Source organism: Cyrtonyx montezumae, unplaced genomic scaffold, assembly GCF_038088225.1.
Source record: "Cyrtonyx montezumae isolate F1298 unplaced genomic scaffold, pur_monq_1.0 scaffold_11, whole genome shotgun sequence".
In the NCBI taxonomy this organism is placed as follows: Eukaryota; Metazoa; Chordata; class Aves; order Galliformes; family Odontophoridae; genus Cyrtonyx; species Cyrtonyx montezumae.
Window position 1 is genome coordinate 15,854,187 of NW_027071837.1, and position 16,846 is coordinate 15,871,032.

Genomic DNA, 16,846 nt, shown 5'->3' on the forward strand with positions numbered 1-16,846 from the left:
AAACAATGCAGTGGAAACACTTCCTTTTGTCCTTGTGCTTGGTCGGGGTTTTGTTTGACGCTTGTACTTACAACTTTTTTAACGGGTTGAATCAGTCACCCTGAATAAGCAGTGTCTTATAAGCTGTGTTATGGTCTGCACATATGGAATTTCCACTACAGGTTCTCCAAGATGTAGGTCTCACATGGATAAAATTCAACACCGTGTAATATAGGATGAAGCTGATAGGAGTTTGCAATTATCGTTGTGACTTTCATTTAATCTTCAGCTGATGACTGTGCCAATTGATCTAGATTCCAATAGACTTTGCATGCGTCCTGCATAACAAAAGAAGGTCAGCTTTGTTATGTGACACAGTGTCCTGTAAAGTGTGGTTCTACTCCAGGAGGTGACCTCAGATGATGGCTTTTAGGCCTGAGCTGCTCAGCCTGAGCGTTCCCATCTGCTTGCTTCAGAGAGAAAAAGTGAGGTATTGACATTTCATTCCTTATTTCCCCAAAATGGGCTTTCCTTTGCATCAGATTGCTGGCCCTAATCCCACACTGCCTGCATTTACATTCAGCTCTGGTGCAGACAAGAAGGTACCCAACAGCTCAGTCTGGTGTGCAGAATATAAAATAGGTCCATGTGCAGGGAAAAAATCAACAGCTACATATTAAGCTGTGGCCCCTTCTCTACTTCTAATCTAAAAAAAAAATATGGAGTGTTGTCAAAATGGAAAATGAACTCTTAAGTCCCTGAGCTCACTTTTCCAAGTACATCACACTTTAATGCTGTTCTCAATACTATGCATTTGCAAAGCCTTCAGGCTAGGCTGTGTGCTCACCTTCTCATTCTGCTGTCTGCTGCTAGTCGGGATGGTAACCTGCTCAAGGATGGCACTGTTACTCCCGAAGCAAATGTAGCTTTTGTCCAGCAACAAGTGAGAAGGAGTTGCTGGGGAAGGAGCACCATTGTGGGATAGATTTAAAGCAGCAGTGCGTGCAGAACACGTCCTGGTGGTGTTCTGTTTTACTGCGCATAGCTGGAGTGCAGCTCTTGGAAATCTGCATACTGAAAATAACATATTAGAGCCTTGTGCACTTTAACAAGATCTCATTCGGTAAAATATAATATAAAGAGATTGTATGCCATTTCAAAACTACCCACAAACAGAATCACAGAACTGTAGGGGTTGGAAGGGACCTTCAGAGAGCATGGAGTCCAACCCCCCTGCAAAGCAGCTCCCAGCCCAGGTTGCACAGGTAGGCATCCAGGCAGGTCTTCAGTGTCTCCAGAGAAGGAGGCCCCACCACCTCTCTGTGCAGTCTGTGCCAGTGCTCCATCACTGCACTGTGAAAAAGTTCCCACACACACTGGTGCAGAACTTCCTATGCTTCAGTTTGTGGCCATTTCCCCTCATCCTATCACCACACACTGCTGAGAAGAGTCCAGCCTCGTCTCTTTGCCTCCCGCTCCTCAGATATTTATAGATGTGGATCACATCCCTTCTGAGTCTTCTTTTCTCAAGGCTGAACAGCCCCAGGTCTCTCAGCCTTTCCTCACGAGGGAGATGTTCCACGCCCTTTATTATCTTTGTAGCCCTCCTCTGGAATCTTTCCGGGAGATCCCTGTCTTTTTTATACTGGGGAGCCCAGAACTGGACACAGTACTCCAGGTAACCTGGAATGTGAAGGCCACGTTCATTCAAATCAGAACGTTTGGTGTTGCTGCATCTTTGAAGCAGGAGGTCCCAGCCCTGCCCCACCACCACCAAACACGCGATGCCATTTGTGCCTGTGTGCTCAGGGGAACGGGGCACCGCAGGGCAGGACGGGCAGTTCTGGAGGGGAACAGCACTGAGTGGCAGAGAAACAAAAAGGGAACAATTGTGTCACCAGGTTTGAATTGACCAAAGCACCGAACTTAGGAAATGATCCATCAGAGTTCTTGTTTTCTAAGGAATACTTAAGCAGAAATTACATCGCCGCTTTAGATTCACCGCAACGCGATGAGGCCATTGTCACAATAAAAAAACGACCTGTTTTTCTGTTGAATTCCGTGTTTCCTTCTGCTTGAGTAAAAGTGTCTCATGTGAATGCAACGTTCTGCACTGTGCTCATCATTTCTTATGGAAATGTTGATGTGTGAACCATCTGTATCCTTTTATTACTTTACCAGGGTCAAATAAAACGCTGTGACTTTTCTAAGTGTTTATAAGCTGCATTTGATCTTCTAGCAAGTTCTGTGCTTTGTGAGCACCATAAGCATTCATTGTGGAAGTCAGTATACTGTGTCCCTTTACCAACAGTGTTTGCTGTACTGGGAGGCTGGTGGTTGTAGAACAGTGTTGGTGTCTTTAATTCCATTAAGGCCCAGGTGCTCCCCCAGCTTCATCCCACAGGGAAAAGCAAAGCAGAACTGTATGGGTTGGAAGGGACCTTCAGAGAGCATGGAGTCCCACCCACCTGCAAAGCAGCTCCCAGCCCAGGTTGCACAGGTAGGCGTCCAGGAGGGTCCTGAACATCACCAGAGAAGGAGACCCCACCACCTCTCTGTGCAGTCTGTGCCAGTGCTCCGTCACTGCACTGGGAAGAAGTTCCCACACACACTGGTGCAGAACTTCCTATGCTTCAGTTTGTGGCCGTTTCCCCTCGTCCTATCACCACACACTGCTGAGAAGAGTCCAGCCTCGTCTCTTTGCCTCCCGCTCCTCAGATATGTATAGACGTGGATCAGATCCCCTCTGGGTCTTCTTTTCTCAAGGCTGAACAGCCCCAGGTCTCTCAGCCTTTCCTCACGAGGGAGGTGTTCCACGCCCTTTATTATCTTTGTAGCCCTCCTCTGGAATCTTTCCAGGAGATCCCTGTCTTTTTTATACTGGGGAGCCCAGAACTGGACACAGAATTCAGGTAAGGCCTCACCAGGGCAGAGTAGAGGGGGAGGATCACCTCCCTTGACCTGCTGGCCACACTCTTAATGCAGATCTGTCACTAAAAAGAAGCATGCTGCACATCTCTAGAATTAAACTTTTTATTTTTCCCATAGAAAGCTCTAAGAACTAATATCAAGTGTCAATTAATGAAAAGTAGAGTGCAACTTTAAAAAGTACGTTCAAGAAAGACTGTACAAGTATATACATTACAGGTGTGGCAAAAGTTTGCAGTGTTTCACGCGGAACAATCCACAGGTAAGAGCTGTCACACTCAGTGCTCGCGTGTAGCTGTCAGCTTCTGCACCTTTTCCTAAGCTGCATGTTTTAACGGTACGAAATAAATAAGCAGCCAGTTTTTTTCATCTCCGTTTTTATTTCATTCATATACTGGAATGCTACGTATGAATCTCCACAGAAACCATACAGTGCCGACGCAGTCCCCGTTCGTGCGTTCTGCGGTGGATCCGTTCAGGCTGTCAGCTGCGTGGGAAAGGCCACGAGGTTTGTGAGTGCTCTGCTGAAATGGTCGACTTTTATGCAAGTGCTTTTTCAGATTCAATCTTTCCCTGTCTGTACCCCAAGGCCGACTGCTTAGGAGTCACGTAACGCTATCATTAAGTTAAAGTGGAAGCTTAACGTTAAAAACAAACAGAAGTCCAACAACCAGGCATACAAATGCTCATGGCCCCATAAAAAGGTTAAAAAGAAGGGATCTGACATGTTTCCAAATCAATAAATAGTGAAAGTGAATTTAAAAAACAACTCTGTGTGACCTCTGGACTCCTGGATATCAAAAATCACTCCCAAGGAGAACTGAAGACCCTGAGACACGTGCGCACATGAGTCTTCCAGCAAAAAATGCCATTGCAAGCCCTCATTTTCCAGTTTTCCTCCCAAAAGAGACCTTCAGTAGGCACAATCTTAACTTTTTAGTACATCAGCAGCAAATCTTGATAGCCACCATTTTTCAGTCCAACTGAACGCACACCCTGCAGTGTGTGCTTCATGCTGCACGTGCCACATCCACAACAGATCCGCTGTGCTCACGACGTTCCGACGCAGCACACGGCCTGCTGTGCTGGGCCGCCGCTAAGCAGCTCCCACGAGGCTGCCCAAATGCCATCTCAGACTACATGCAAATACATGTACATTCTAAGGGGGTTCCAACACAGGCTGGGAAACAACAACACGTGTAACATTTTTAGCCAATGAAACAGAAGTGCTGAGTAACACATGTAAAAAGAGATTCTCCTCCCACCTTTCCAGCACCCTTCCTAATGGCTCAAGCTTCTACCACTTCCTGAAGGGAGGTTGTGGTGAGGAGGGGGTGGGCCTCTTCTCCCTGATAAATAATGACAGGACGAGAGGGAATGGCCACAAGTTGTGCCAGGGAAGATTTAGATTAGACCCGAGGAAACATTTTTTCTCTGAAAGAGTGGTCAGGCACTGGAATGGCCTGCCTAGGGAGGTGGTTGAGGCACCATCCCTAGCGCTGTTCAAGAAGCATTTAGATGAGGTGCTAAGGGATTTGATTTAGTAGTTGGGTAGGGATAGTGATAGGAGGATGGTTGGACTAGATGATCTTGTAGGTCCTTTCCAACCTTATGAATCTATGGACCTATAAGCTGTATGGAACCATTTAACCATATAGATAGATTTCTGTCAAGGATATTGCGTACTAAAATCTTCACATCAAAGGTCAGAGGATCGAGATGCTTACATGAAACATGAGAACAAAAAGGTTTAAGCAATGAGAAGTTATGATAACTAGTACTATGCATAATAATCTTTCTCAGTAATCACTAGAATTTCTGAGCAGTTTTCATCTTACTGTTTAGAAAAACTGAGTAAGCCACCAAATCTGAAGTGCTATGACTCTGGAAAAGAGCTGCTGCTCCCCACGTCTCCTGTTTCTTGCTCCTGTTGGATTTCTCCTAATTATCTGTCCAAGAATATAAGGAGAAAAAGAAAAGGAGCAAAAGAAGCAGCCTAAAAGTGAAAGAAGATGACAAGCAGGCAACTGTAGAGATGATACGTGATACAGTGGAGTATATGGGATGGTGGGGACCTTATGAACACTGATTACATCATTACCACAAGATTACACCCCCCAGAAACAGGAAAATCAACAATTCCACTTCAAGTTGTAGCCAAAGAGACCTGGAGATCCTCAGCAGACTCAGCACTGATGCAGCTCTGAGGATTTCTCCATTGTAAGAAGCAAATTTTGAAGGCTTGGGGTATCGTGGGGATTACACTTTTTTTTATACCACACTGAAACCCTTCTTAAAGGAAACAAAAGTCTGTAAGTGTTCTAGGTTTCTCCACCACTGAGCAACTGACTTCTTCCCTGATAGAAAACATGAAACAGAATGGTCCAGACACTGGCTATCCCACTTACATACTGGCTAGCACAAATAAAAGTGTTCAAGTTAGCCCAAACTGATTATCTCTTGTCAGCAAGAACTCCTCCGTGAAGACAGATGGTTTGTATTGCTTATAAAAGCACAACTAAGATGCTAGTTGAAAAATGCACTGCTCCAAATTACTGCATCACTCATTTTGGACCCTTGCGGTAACGCATCACTCAGAAAAGTAAGACAAGGCCTGGGATTCTTGTCAATGGTTTGATACTTAAAACACCACCATGAAAAATCTTATCGTTTTCTTCATGAATGATGAAGCACAATTCAGCATTAAAGTGCTAACACAGAGGAAGGGGTTCATCTAAGGATGGGTATAGGAAATACCTTGAACTTCTTTAGAAATTAGATTTCTAGCTTTTTAGGAGAAAACTGTGCCTTTTTCCAGCCACAAATCCCCACGTTCTAATCAAACAATGCCAGCCCCTTGGAAATGTCTTGATCTGTATTCAAGTAAACCTTCTGATAAATCACTTGCACAAATTCCTTGCAGCTACTAACGATCCATCCAAGTACTACCATTTGATGACTTCCTCCAACATGTTTTCACTCTGAACAACTTGTTTTACAATTAGTTTAACAGTTGGTTTAGCAAAGCTGCGGTATGTACTCACTGAAGCCTTTTCCCAGCACATAATGCATTTCAGTAAGATTCTGGTATTACAAACTCAAATTCAGTACTCCCCTCTGATTGATTTTGCTTAAAAATTGCATCATTTCCCTGTGGAACGAAAATATCATCCCAGCTCATCTGTTTGGCTGGAGAACTAGACGTTGTTCCTTCAGTGCCATCCTTTCCCGCGTCAACGCGATAGACGATTCTGTTCTCGTTTATTACCGGTAAGCTGCTGGGGCGATCAGAAATGTAGGCGTACTGTCTGATCTGCAAAGACCTGCAGGGATGCAGGCGATAAAGCTTGGTGTCTCCCGAAGGGTCTTGGCTATGAACCGATCTGATGTGCGAGGCCATGATCTGGTAGTTGATGAAAGACTTGCCACATGTCAAGCACTGGTACCTCCGCTCACCAGTGTGGTGAATTTCATGCTTCGTACGGTACTCTGCAAGAGGGAAAACTTTGTCACAGTATCGACACGGATACTTCTTCTCCCAGGAATGCACATTAAAATGTCTCCGTAAACTCGTCAGACACACGTACGATCTCTTACATACAATACAAATGTAGTAGACCCTTCCATCTACTATCAGCTCGTAATGGTCATCGTGCTTGACTTTCATGCGCTTCCTGCTTGAGGAATCACCATCAGATGTTCTGGGGGTTTCATCAGGCTTGGCTTCTCCTTCCTCAGGATCGTCCTTAATTGGAATGACTATGTCATAAGTGTCCTCACCAATATTTGCATAAACTTTACAGCCCGTGGATAAGCCTTCTATTTCGGTCGCTGTATCTAGCGTTATGATTTTCTGCCCTTCTGCCGCATGTTTCGATGCTATACCTGGACCAAATTCCTTCTTGTTTCCAGTAAGGACATCTGAGATTTTTATCTTAAATTCTCCAGGTTTAGAAGATTGCTCTTGTGGAAATGTAACTACCTGTTTCTTCTGTACTCCCGATCCCTCAGAGGGCGCCGCTTTGGGTACAGACGGCTGCGGAACTGAAGAGCTATTGCCAACTGAACTAGGGCTAGAGGAGCTAACGACATCGCCATCCTCAGCCACCTCTTCTACATCATCGACAGTGGCTGTTTCCATTTCAGCTGAGGGACCTTTATCAGATGGCTTCTGGTTCTCCTCAACCAAATTAATTGTAGGGGGCACGTGCGTTTGATGCGAGGAGCTGCTGCTGGGTGGGGGGTTAACTGGGGGCCGATTCAGCAAAATAAGCTCAGTTGTCGAATGCTGCGGTGTCATGGGGACAAGTGATTCAGCACTTGACAGTGTTTGGTTTGGATTCAGCTGATGAGCAGAGGAAGTAAGTTTTTGAGTTGACGTGGTGCTAGTGAACAGCGGGGGGCCACCACTGCCACACGATTTTTGGTCAGAAACTCCAGGTGCGTTTGGGCAAGGCTGGCTCTGGACTGCAGCACTTGTGTCTTTAGTACATTCTTTTGGGGGAACAATCTCAGAGCAAAAGATGACATCATCATCATCATCTGAATCAGTCACTGTTATTTTTGGACTCTCATAGGCTATGCCATGCAGGGAGAAGGATTCGGTTATAACTGGCATCCAGCCCGCCACGTCTCTACCCTCCTGCCTGAAGGCAGGTACTTGTGTTTCAGCATCCTTCTGAGTGGGGCCAGAAGCTGAAGTTTCTGAAGCACGGTCTTTGACCTCGCCTGGCATGCTTCCTCCATTGGATGAAGCTATGGACAGATCAGCCAGGAATTTAACACCCAGCTGTTGCCCTGATTTAATCAATTCCTCAATTAAGTCGGCTCGAACAGAGATTATTTTGGAACTATACATATAATTAAGTATTTCTGCAAAAACCTCAGCTCTCACAAAGCTCAACTCAACCACTTGCCCAGCCACCGACAAAAGCTGATGGAAATATGTGCTTGAGGCAGAAAGAATGTTTCTGTGAGCTCGGAACTTCCGGTCCTCCACGATAACAGTAACATCACAGAAAAGCCCATGGCCACGTTGTTCATTCAAAGACTGAAGGAGCGAACTCGAATACTGCGTGTCCGTTGCAGAAATCAGTTTTTCCCCCTCCATTCCTGTAAAAAGAAAGTAACAGGGATCAAGCAAAACCGCAGACTTAGAGCTTTAATGGTCTGACAATATTCCCGCGTTTACAGTTGACTCCGTCCTTTGAGAAAACAAATCTCAGCATGAGGTATTATTCATAAGCTCTTATACCACAGCTCTATGTAGATGCAGTGTTTGTCCACACAAGGCACGTGCAGCCCTCTGTTTGCACCAGGTGGAAAACCTGATTCAACGCCAAATGAGGTAAATTTGAGAAGCAAGAATACGAGAGACTGGGCTTCCCCAAAAGGCTGAACACCGATAGACGTTTCATGGTGAATATATTCCATACACAGATGCAAGCAGCTCGGGAGCACCCAGGTCTCTACCGGCTGTACAATGCCAAGCAGGGCAGGCAGCCGCCCGCGGTGCAGACAGCGCCGTCGGCCCTTCACCTTCCTGCCCCTCACAAGCGTTCATCTCTCCCCTCCGCACGCAGCTCGGGCTCGTTCCCGCTGGGAGCGGGACCCGGCCCGGGCACCGCCTGACCTCGGCGCCCCGCGGCCCGCGGGCGGGCACGAGCGGGCGGTCGCGGGCCGACGGCTGTCCCGGCGCCCGAGCCCGGCCCTCCCCGACCCCCCGCGGCCCCGCCAAGTTCCCCACGAGCTCGGGGCCGGGCGGCTGCGAGCCGCGGCCTGCCCGGCGCGCAGGGGGCCCCGCCGCGCGGCCAGGCCGTGCCCGCCGCCGCCGCTTCCTGCTCGAGGCGAGGCGGGCGGAGCGGCCCCCAGCGGCGGCGGCAGCGGGGGAGAAGGGCGGCCGGCGGCGCGGACAGCGGGGCTGCGGCCCGCGTTACCTGGCACCCGGCGCCCTGCCCCGCGCTCACGGGCACCGGGCCCCGCCGCCGCCGCCGCCGCTCCTCGGGCTCGGGCGCCGCCCCCTGAGCGCGGCCGGCAGGGGGCGCTGCGCCGCGCTGCCCTGCGGTCCCGGCGCTCCGCCCGAGCGCGCTCGGCAGCCTTCGGCTCCCTGACCCGAGCGCCTTCGGCGGCCTTCGGGCCGAGGGGAGTGCAGGCCGCAGGACGGGAGCAGCCGCCTCCATCGAGGCCTTGGGCGGCCGGCGGCCTCCGCGCTCCCACTGCCCGGAGCTGTGGAGGACCGAGCGCTGCGAGGACCCTCGAGCTTTCGGCAGGAGCCGGAGGGTCGTGCTGCAGCCCGGCCTGCTGTGCTGCGTGCCTGGTGCCGTGGAGGAGCCGCACACACGAGTCCCGGGATGCAGCGTGTCTCTCGGGCACATCGCACACCATTGCCATGCAGTCTGCTGGCAACAGTGCTGGTGAATGCTCAAGGAGAACTGAGATCGTGCCACGTTTTATCTGCAGTTCCTGACCTGTTCCTTGGTTTTGTTCCTACAGGCTCCTTGCGTTCGAACCGTGGTGTTCTGGATGTTTCTGAAGACTCACATCTACCAAGACCAAACACCCTTCTGTCAGCTTCAGCTGAAACAGCCAGCACACCGCAGTGCCTGCCACCAATGTCAGCAGTCCCACTGCACACTTCAGTAACAAACTGGTCCTGCCCGGCCTTCAGAGCCCTTCTAGGGAGAAAATCCTCTGCAACGTGCCCGCTCCCTGCCTTTGCACAGCCTGCAGCAGTACTGCCTCTTTGAAGAGAGGTCTCCAATTGAAATGTTACAAAACCAGTTTCTGTTTCTTTCTAGGCCTTTCCTGAGAGCTGAGCGAGGAAAAAGAATAACAGGAAAGAATAACCAGGGTTTGGAAAGGCAGGCTCTCCTTCCTCGTGGAACTCTCCCTTTGATTTGTCTCCTTTGATGCAGGTACTCGGTCATTTTTATACAGGAAGTTATATCCAATGAAAATAACATCGTGTTTTTTTCTCCTCCAGAAATGTCTGATGATTAAAATTAAACCATTCTTTATCCTCTCATCCATCAGATTTAACGGGTTTCTTCTGATCACTGCCAGTCCCCTTTCTAAAAACGAGCAGGAGAATGTACAGATAAAGATGAGACGAGCACTGATTTGGAAGGAGCGATGCTCTGGAGTTCTCAAAAGTGAGCTCTGAACTGCTTGAGACAGGAACGGGTTAAAAAAAACAAGAACTGAGCAAGAGGATGGGATGCACTGAGAAGACTATCACAATGGAGCAAGCTGAAACTGCAGAGCTGCAAAAGGCCAACAACCAGATGAAACTGGATCAGCAACTCCAACTGCAGCGAAAAGTGCACAGCGAGGAGGAACTATGGCCTTCCCCTTCAGGACCCACGACCACCAGGAGGCACAGCACGTGCCCATCCCAAGGAATTCAAGGCAGGTCTCATGGAAATGACTTCTTGGAGTTAACTGTAATAACCCATCCCGATTTCCAGAAATGTAGTGAATATGCATGATTTATGCTTTTAAATGTATAGCTGCTTCTCTCTTTGGTGTGCAAGTTAGGTGGGGCTACCCCTCTTGCACCCAGTGTGTGCACAGCACTGCATAAAATACCTGCTTTATAACTACTGTGTGGTTATAGACTTTGATTCAGCAAGTCACCTTCAGATGAGCCTAGAAAGTGTTTGGTGATTTCACTCACATAATATACATGTGTATATATATATATATATATATATATATATACAGTGAGAAATTAAATGAAAGATTTTTTTCTAAGATGTTGACAAGGACACTTCAGCATACAACCTAAGGTGGTGTTCAGGTATAGCAGGTAAGAATTACAAAGCAAAATCTTATTTTGATGCATGGAAATGATCCCAAAGGTCTGGAACGGGGTCTAAATAAATAAGAAGTACAAATGTCGAGAAGTGATGTGGGTGCCTCTGTGAGGGGAGAACAAAAGGATCTGCAGTTCAGCGCCAACTTCTCAGATGAGCAATTTCAAGAGCACTCTTTTGTATAATGGAAGTTTGTGGGAACAAAGATTTGTTTTAAAGACTTGTTTTAAAGAGAGAAAGAAATGTTCTCTGTCATGAAAAATGCATTTTGCATTACAACAAATCACACCGGATGAATAGGCCAATGTACTTCTGCTTGGGCATTTCAATACAAGCCAAACAAACTAGCTAAGTCTGCTTTCAGGAACAGAAATATTATTTCACTGTGGAATTTCAAATGCTTTTGCAAGAGTATAAAATGCCCATTTCCATCATTCATCCTTTGAGGGATTTTCAGAAAGTGTTTTTCCTGACAAGTCCATTACATAAAGCCTCACACAACTGCATTTAGAGCCCAGTGGCACTTCTCACTGGCTGCAGCAGTAATTGCAGATGCTGTTGCATGCTTGTGTATGCATTGTATAACCTGTGCGTGTGAAAATGCTTCACTTTACAGTACTCCAGATATCCCAGTCTTTGCTTTGCCAGGGCAGGCACTGGGATGGAGGTGCCCACTGCCTCACTCCAGGAGCTGCCTCAGTGCAGGGCACCACGCTGAGCTGGGACTGCAGCCACGATGCCAAAGCCCTGGCTGGAGGCCAGCTGCACCTCCGGGTACCATGGGGACAGGTCCCGGCGCCGGAAATGTGGCTTGGCAGCATCCAGCTCTGCCCGTTGGTGACGTAACCTTGCGTGTCATGCTACGGGTGCAGGGCCCGGGCTCCTTCCCGGGAGATGGCACAGGCGGAGGGGGACGGGGCTGCGTTCCGGGTTCCTCCCGAGCCGGGAAGCACAGACACGGAGCGCGGATTCACGCAGCTGGCAGAATGACAGCCACTGCAGGCTTCCACCCGTCTCATTCACATGACCCTGCCGCGGGCAAAAGCCGCGTAAATCACAGCCGTCCCGCGCAAACCTCCGGCACCATCCGGCCTGGCCCCGAGTCACACACACCCGCGCTAACACAGCTGTTCTGACAGCCGGGAGAGCAGCGCGCCGGGAACTGGGGATCGCTCCCCGGCCAGGACCTCCGCTCTCTCCCTCCTCACGGGGATCCGCACCGTTTCCCCCCCCCGTCTCCCCCGGCTCCAGGCCGGCGCAGCGCTGCCCGGCAGCCCGGACCCTCGGCAGCAGCCGCCCGGCGCGCCTTACCTGTCCGCGGCTCTGCCCGCGCCTCCATTCCGCCGGGAGCTGACGGAGCCGCCGCTTCCGGGAACGCCGCCGCCGCGGCGCCGTGTTGCCGCACGGGCGGCTGGGGCGCTGCGCCCCGCGGGCGGGGCTGCCCCGCTTCCGCCCCGCCGCCCGCCCGCCCCCGGCAGCGCAGCGCGCCGGAAGTGCCGCCGCGCCGTCCGGAAGCGCCGCCGCGCCATCATGGCGCCGGTGTCGCGCTCCCGCAGCCCGTCCGCCGCCAGCCCCGAGCGCCGCGGCCGCCGCTCCCGGTCCCGCTCCCGCAACGGCTCTCGGCGCGGCTGCCACCGGCGGAGCCGCAGCTGGTCGCGCTCCCGGGAGCGCAGCCCCGGCGGACCTCGCTCCTCCGCGTACCATGGGCACCACCACGGCAAGGCCTGGCCCGAGTACTACGAGAAGGAGAAGGAGGAGATCCTGCGGCAGAGGCGAGTACCGCCCGTGGAACCGGGGGCCAGGCGGGGCTGCAACCTCTCCCTGCCTGCGGTCACCGAGCGGCACGTAGCGGTGCCGGCTGGAAACCGCTGTCAGTGCCCGAGCTCCTGTGTGCCGGGGCGGCCTCTGCCCGCAGGGCCTGGAGACGTGGGTTGGGTTGGGGTTGGTTTTTAAGCCCCTTTCTCTAGCTGCTATAGAAGGTAGGACGTGCTCTTAAGTGTGACATCTGACATGTCTTGCTGGGTGCATTAGTCAGCGTCCAGTAACAGTGTTCTTCGTTCCAGGAGACTGAATGAGAGAGAGAGAATTGGAGAGCTGGGCGCACCTGAAGTCTGGGGGCTTTCCCCAAAGGTTCCTGACCCCGAGTAAGGCACATTCTTGTTTCTCTATTTGTTACTATACTCGCTCTAGAGTTTACAAAAATGCATTAGCCCTGCACTGCCCTAATCACCGCAGTTCATTATGTCAGAAGCTTCTGAACCAATATAAGCAAACTGAACTTATTAAAGCAATCCCAGTGTGTCATTTACACAAGGTGTGATTTATTATATGTAGCTCAGTTGCCCATCGTGCTTTGGTTCTGAAAGCAGTTGTTCTCTTGCACGTTGGCCGTTGCACAGTGTGCTCTGCTGCAGGTACTGGCTCAAAATCTGCAAGTGTGTGTTCAGGTGTATGTGTGCTTTTGATCTTCAGCTACTAAATAGATAAAAACAGATTTTAAAGAGCAAACTTATTTTTCTTCAGTTCTGATGAACATACACCAGTAGAAGATGAAGAGGCAAAATCCAAGAGTAGCTCTTCAGATTCCAGCTCAGAAGGTATTTGGCTTTATTTATACAACTCATTTTGATAACCAGTAGCTAACTAGAACCTACTGTTGCTGCTGTCAAGAAGTTCACTTTGTTGAAGTGAGTGTGATAGGCCCTGTTGCTTTGAGAAGGTCCAGATGTGCACATAGAAGTAGGTCTTCGTCTTTCTCTTAACATTATCTTTTGAAAACATTCCAGAGGAAAAAAGGAAGAAGAAGAGGAAAAGAAGAAAGAAAAAGAGGAAGGCATCCAAGCGAAAACACAGAAAACATTCTGAGGACAGTGACAGTGAGTCAGAGTCCGACCAGAGCTCCAGTGGTAAGAAAGAAGAAATGACATCCAAGAAGATGTGTACTAAGGCATACAGGTGGAGGTGGTTTTTTATTCACAGTATACTCTTTTTGATGATGCTTAATTTTCATTTTTTTTCCAGATGAAGATAAAAAGAGAAGCAAAAAGAAGAAAAGAAAGCACAAGAAGTAAGTTTCCAGGCTGTTACGTGGAATTGCATCTGCCTTTAAGCACTGTCTGAGGAGGAACTGGGGGAGGCTGAGCACTCTTGTAATTAGGGCTATAAATGCTGTTGAGCAATCATAATTTGACTGGCTTCCAATGTACAGAACCTTGAGAAATTTGTAACTTGAATATGACTCCTAGCATGTTCTTTCGTCTTAGATTTTGTGGCTTACATTGACTTTATTGCAGGAAGAAGTATAAGAAAAAGAAAAATAAAAAGAGCCGGAAGGAATCCAGTGACTCGAGCAGTGAAGATTCTGATGATGAAACACTTCAAGGGGAAGATCTCTGGATTGAGAGATCAAGTAGGTTCCCTTAAACTTGGCTTGAAACTTCTTGCTGTTCTTCTCATGCTTTTTTTTTAAGAGTTTGCTGGCCTGTTGACTGTTCTGATAATAAAGAATAACAGGCATAGTATTAATCTGCTTCGCTGTTTGATGGTTGCAGAAAATATGGAAGCTGATAGCTTGATTGGACCAGAAGCTCCCAAAACACATGCGTCTCAAGATGATAGACCTTTGAAGTGAGTACTCTAAATTATACCTTGATGAAATCAAGTAAATGTAGCGTGGTTCTGCTCAAGAAGGCTGTTACTGTAATGTGACTTGTGTCAGAGAGGGATGCTGGACCAGAAGTGAAGACAGAAGTTGTAGTGGTGCTGGTCTTTTCTCTGACGTGAGTTCAAGTAGGAAAGTCTGTTTCATGATTTTTAGCCTGGATTTGTAGAAAATTAATTGATCTTTAACTTCAGTGAAGTGCCTTTACTCTAATGCTCTGCACTGTTGTGACTTTATACAGCCTTCATTACTGTTTAACCAGCATTTATTATACTGGTTATGTAAAGTGCTCTTGTCAAGATTAGCCATAAGAACAAAATGGGAAAGAGTAGGAAAGTCCTTAAATGCAGCTGTAGCTAGCAGTGATTAGGGAAGCTGGATGGTTAGCTCAGACTCACTGTACTCGAGACTGATTAAAATCCCTGCTGTTTGTCTCTGTTTATTTAGCTATGGGCATGCCCTGTTGCCAGGTGAAGGTGCAGCAATGGCAGAGTATGTAAAAGCAGGAAAACGCATACCTCGGAGAGGTGAGATTGGTTTGACCAGTGAAGAAATCGCATCGTTTGAGAGCTCTGGTTATGTGATGAGTGGCAGCAGGTATGTTTTTGATGATGGTAATGTTTCAGTAACATTTTCCAAAGCTGCCTCCTTGGCTGGCCTGCTGAAAAGCTGTTTCCAAGCTCTAGTTGAAAGCTCGGAAGAGCAGGTGCTCCGTCCACTTCCACGGATGTTTGCTGAACTCTGCTGCTCTCTATATGGATGCACGGTTTCTTAAGGGCACTTTCTCCCGAGGAACAAAAATTATTTCCAGCTAGTATGCTTCTGATTCTCCTCGTTTCAAATCAGGTGCTTGTCTCTGATGGCATTTGGGTGGTATGTTTGGACAGCAGAGGTTGTGCACTGTCTCTTCGGTATGAGACAAATCAGCGTGGAAGGTTGGCCATACCTTCTTTTTCTACCAGTGCAAGAGGAGTTCCACTTTTACTTTGACGAGCTAGCACCCTGACACCCTGGGAGCATGAGGGACTTCCTGCTCCCTGCCTGAGAGCAGACACCCTCAGAAGTCAACTGAGCCGTGTTCATTCCTTGGAGGTTTCTGTGTGGGTTGGGTTTCCCAGTTTAGGTGTCTTTGTTTATTAGCCCCTCTAAACTTTCAGGTTGGTTAATGGATGAAAGCTGTGGTGTGGCATTACATCCTTCTGCCCATGCTTATGTATATAATGCTTATGTATATACGTATGTTTTGCTCCACAGACATCGTCGAATGGAAGCTGTGCGTCTGCGTAAAGAGAACCAAATCTACAGCGCAGATGAAAAGAGAGCTCTGGCATCATTCAACCAGGAGGAGAGGAGAAAAAGAGAGAATAAGATCCTTGCAAGCTTTCGAGAGATGGTCTACAGAAAGACAAAGGGCAAAGAAGAAAAATGATTCCCCATTTGATCTGTGCACCATCGGTGCTGTCGAGCAGCAGCTGAACTGTTCCAGCCATGAGTTGAAAAGTGCTGCAGTGCCTTTCACCCAACAGGACCAAGCCCCAGGAACTGATGATGTGTATCAAGAAAACAGGATTACTTCTATCAGATTTTCTTGGATGATTTGTTCACCATCTGCAAGGAATCCCTGTAAATTGGAAGGTATAGGGAAGGAACAGGCAGGGAAGGTTGGAGGTAATAGTGCTCTGCACTCACATTGAATTGGACAAGCAGGTGGATTCCACAGGAAGACTTTGGGACATGCTGCTCATGCTGATAAGTGCTGTTTTGCTTTTTTTTTTTCTCACTAATGAGAGTAGATTGGCCATCACAAGCAAGCTGCTACGGATGGTTGGGAAAGTTAAGGAATTTCTAAATTCCTGTTTATGTATTTTTCATAAGTCTTAGATTTTATTTTATTTTTTGCCTCAAAACAAAGTTGAGTTTGTTTTGTGATTCCAAGTACACTTGTAAATAGAAATAAGTTTGTAATTTAATACAGATTACCTTCAGTTATTTTAAAGGAAGCACACTGCAACTGGGGTATGACAGTAACAGTAGTAGCAGGATCTGATCTTGATTCTACCAAAACCTGTGGTAAACAAATAAGTTGCTTGCTTCTATTTCTGCTATGTTATACATAGGTATTGGAGCAGTGGGGTGCAGTGATTGGAACCTGGTTGTAGACAGGTGGTAACAAGGAAATATCTTTCAATTTATTTTATTTTATCTGTGGAAATGTTCAAGATTAAAGTCTTATTTTAACCTCTGTTATTTTTATTTGGTCTGTTTCAATAGTACAGCATGGTTCTCTTATAACTGTTCTTGGAAGGCTATTTCTGTGGTGGCTACCTCTGATTCAACTGTGTATTTCCAAAAATAAGGGAGTTATTTTTTCTGAAACATGTTTAAAAATGGAGTGTGTTCTTGAGGGTATTTTTTTTTCTTCTTCTCATCTCTATGTTGTAGTTTTGGCAGCAGAAATTACTTT

The 16,846-nt window shown here is 48.0% G+C and overlaps 3 protein-coding genes across 4 annotated transcripts in view; 2 read left to right on the forward strand and 1 right to left on the reverse strand.

The window, feature by feature from the left end:
* The window catches only part of LOC136044397 (large ribosomal subunit protein eL39), a 53,774-nt gene that overhangs the window by 21,127 nt on the left and 15,801 nt on the right, over positions 1 to 16,846 (forward strand). The gene's annotated exons all lie outside the window — the stretch shown is intronic.
* Positions 5,901 to 12,070, reverse strand: ZBTB33 (zinc finger and BTB domain containing 33). Of its 2 annotated transcripts, none has more exons than XM_065729679.1 (2): positions 12,033 to 12,070; positions 5,901 to 8,019 (listed from the first exon to the last, which is right to left on the reverse strand). In XM_065729679.1, exons 1-2 carry the CDS (start codon positions 12,058 to 12,060, stop codon positions 5,981 to 5,983), a joined length of 2,067 nt encoding a protein of 688 aa, XP_065585751.1. In that variant the 5' UTR covers positions 12,061 to 12,070; the 3' UTR covers positions 5,901 to 5,980. The 2 variants fall into 2 exon arrangements, with proteins under 2 accessions (XP_065585751.1, XP_065585752.1); XM_065729680.1 differs by lacking the exon at positions 12,033 to 12,070 and adding an exon at positions 8,844 to 8,898.
* On the forward strand, positions 12,231 to 16,023 carry NKAP (NFKB activating protein). The gene is made up of 9 exons (XM_065729681.1): positions 12,231 to 12,493; positions 12,785 to 12,865; positions 13,245 to 13,318; positions 13,508 to 13,627; positions 13,743 to 13,788; positions 14,015 to 14,130; positions 14,273 to 14,348; positions 14,830 to 14,979; positions 15,637 to 16,023. The coding sequence occupies exons 1-9, from the start codon at positions 12,252 to 12,254 to the stop codon at positions 15,809 to 15,811; spliced, it is 1,080 nt and encodes a 359-aa protein (XP_065585753.1). The 5' UTR covers positions 12,231 to 12,251; the 3' UTR covers positions 15,812 to 16,023.

What these genes read in the sequence shown, in the direction of transcription:
- ZBTB33 (XM_065729679.1), bottom strand. Translation starts at nt 12,060, where the DNA reads ATGGAGGCGCGGGCAGAGCCGCGGACAG. An exon ending in GCGGGCAGAGCCGCGGACAG is followed by an intron (nt 8,020 to 12,032) that starts GTAAGGCGCGCC and finishes TTCTTTTTACAG; the next exon opens with GAATGGAGGGGGAAAAACTG.
- NKAP (XM_065729681.1), top strand. Translation starts at nt 12,252, where the DNA reads ATGGCGCCGGTGTCGCGCTCCCGCAGCCCGTCCGCCGCCAGCCCCGAG. An exon ending in GTCCGACCAGAGCTCCAGTG is followed by an intron (nt 13,628 to 13,742) that starts GTAAGAAAGAAG and finishes TTTTTTTTCCAG; the next exon opens with ATGAAGATAAAAAGAGAAGC. An exon ending in AAGAAAAGAAAGCACAAGAA is followed by an intron (nt 13,789 to 14,014) that starts GTAAGTTTCCAG and finishes ACTTTATTGCAG; the next exon opens with GAAGAAGTATAAGAAAAAGA.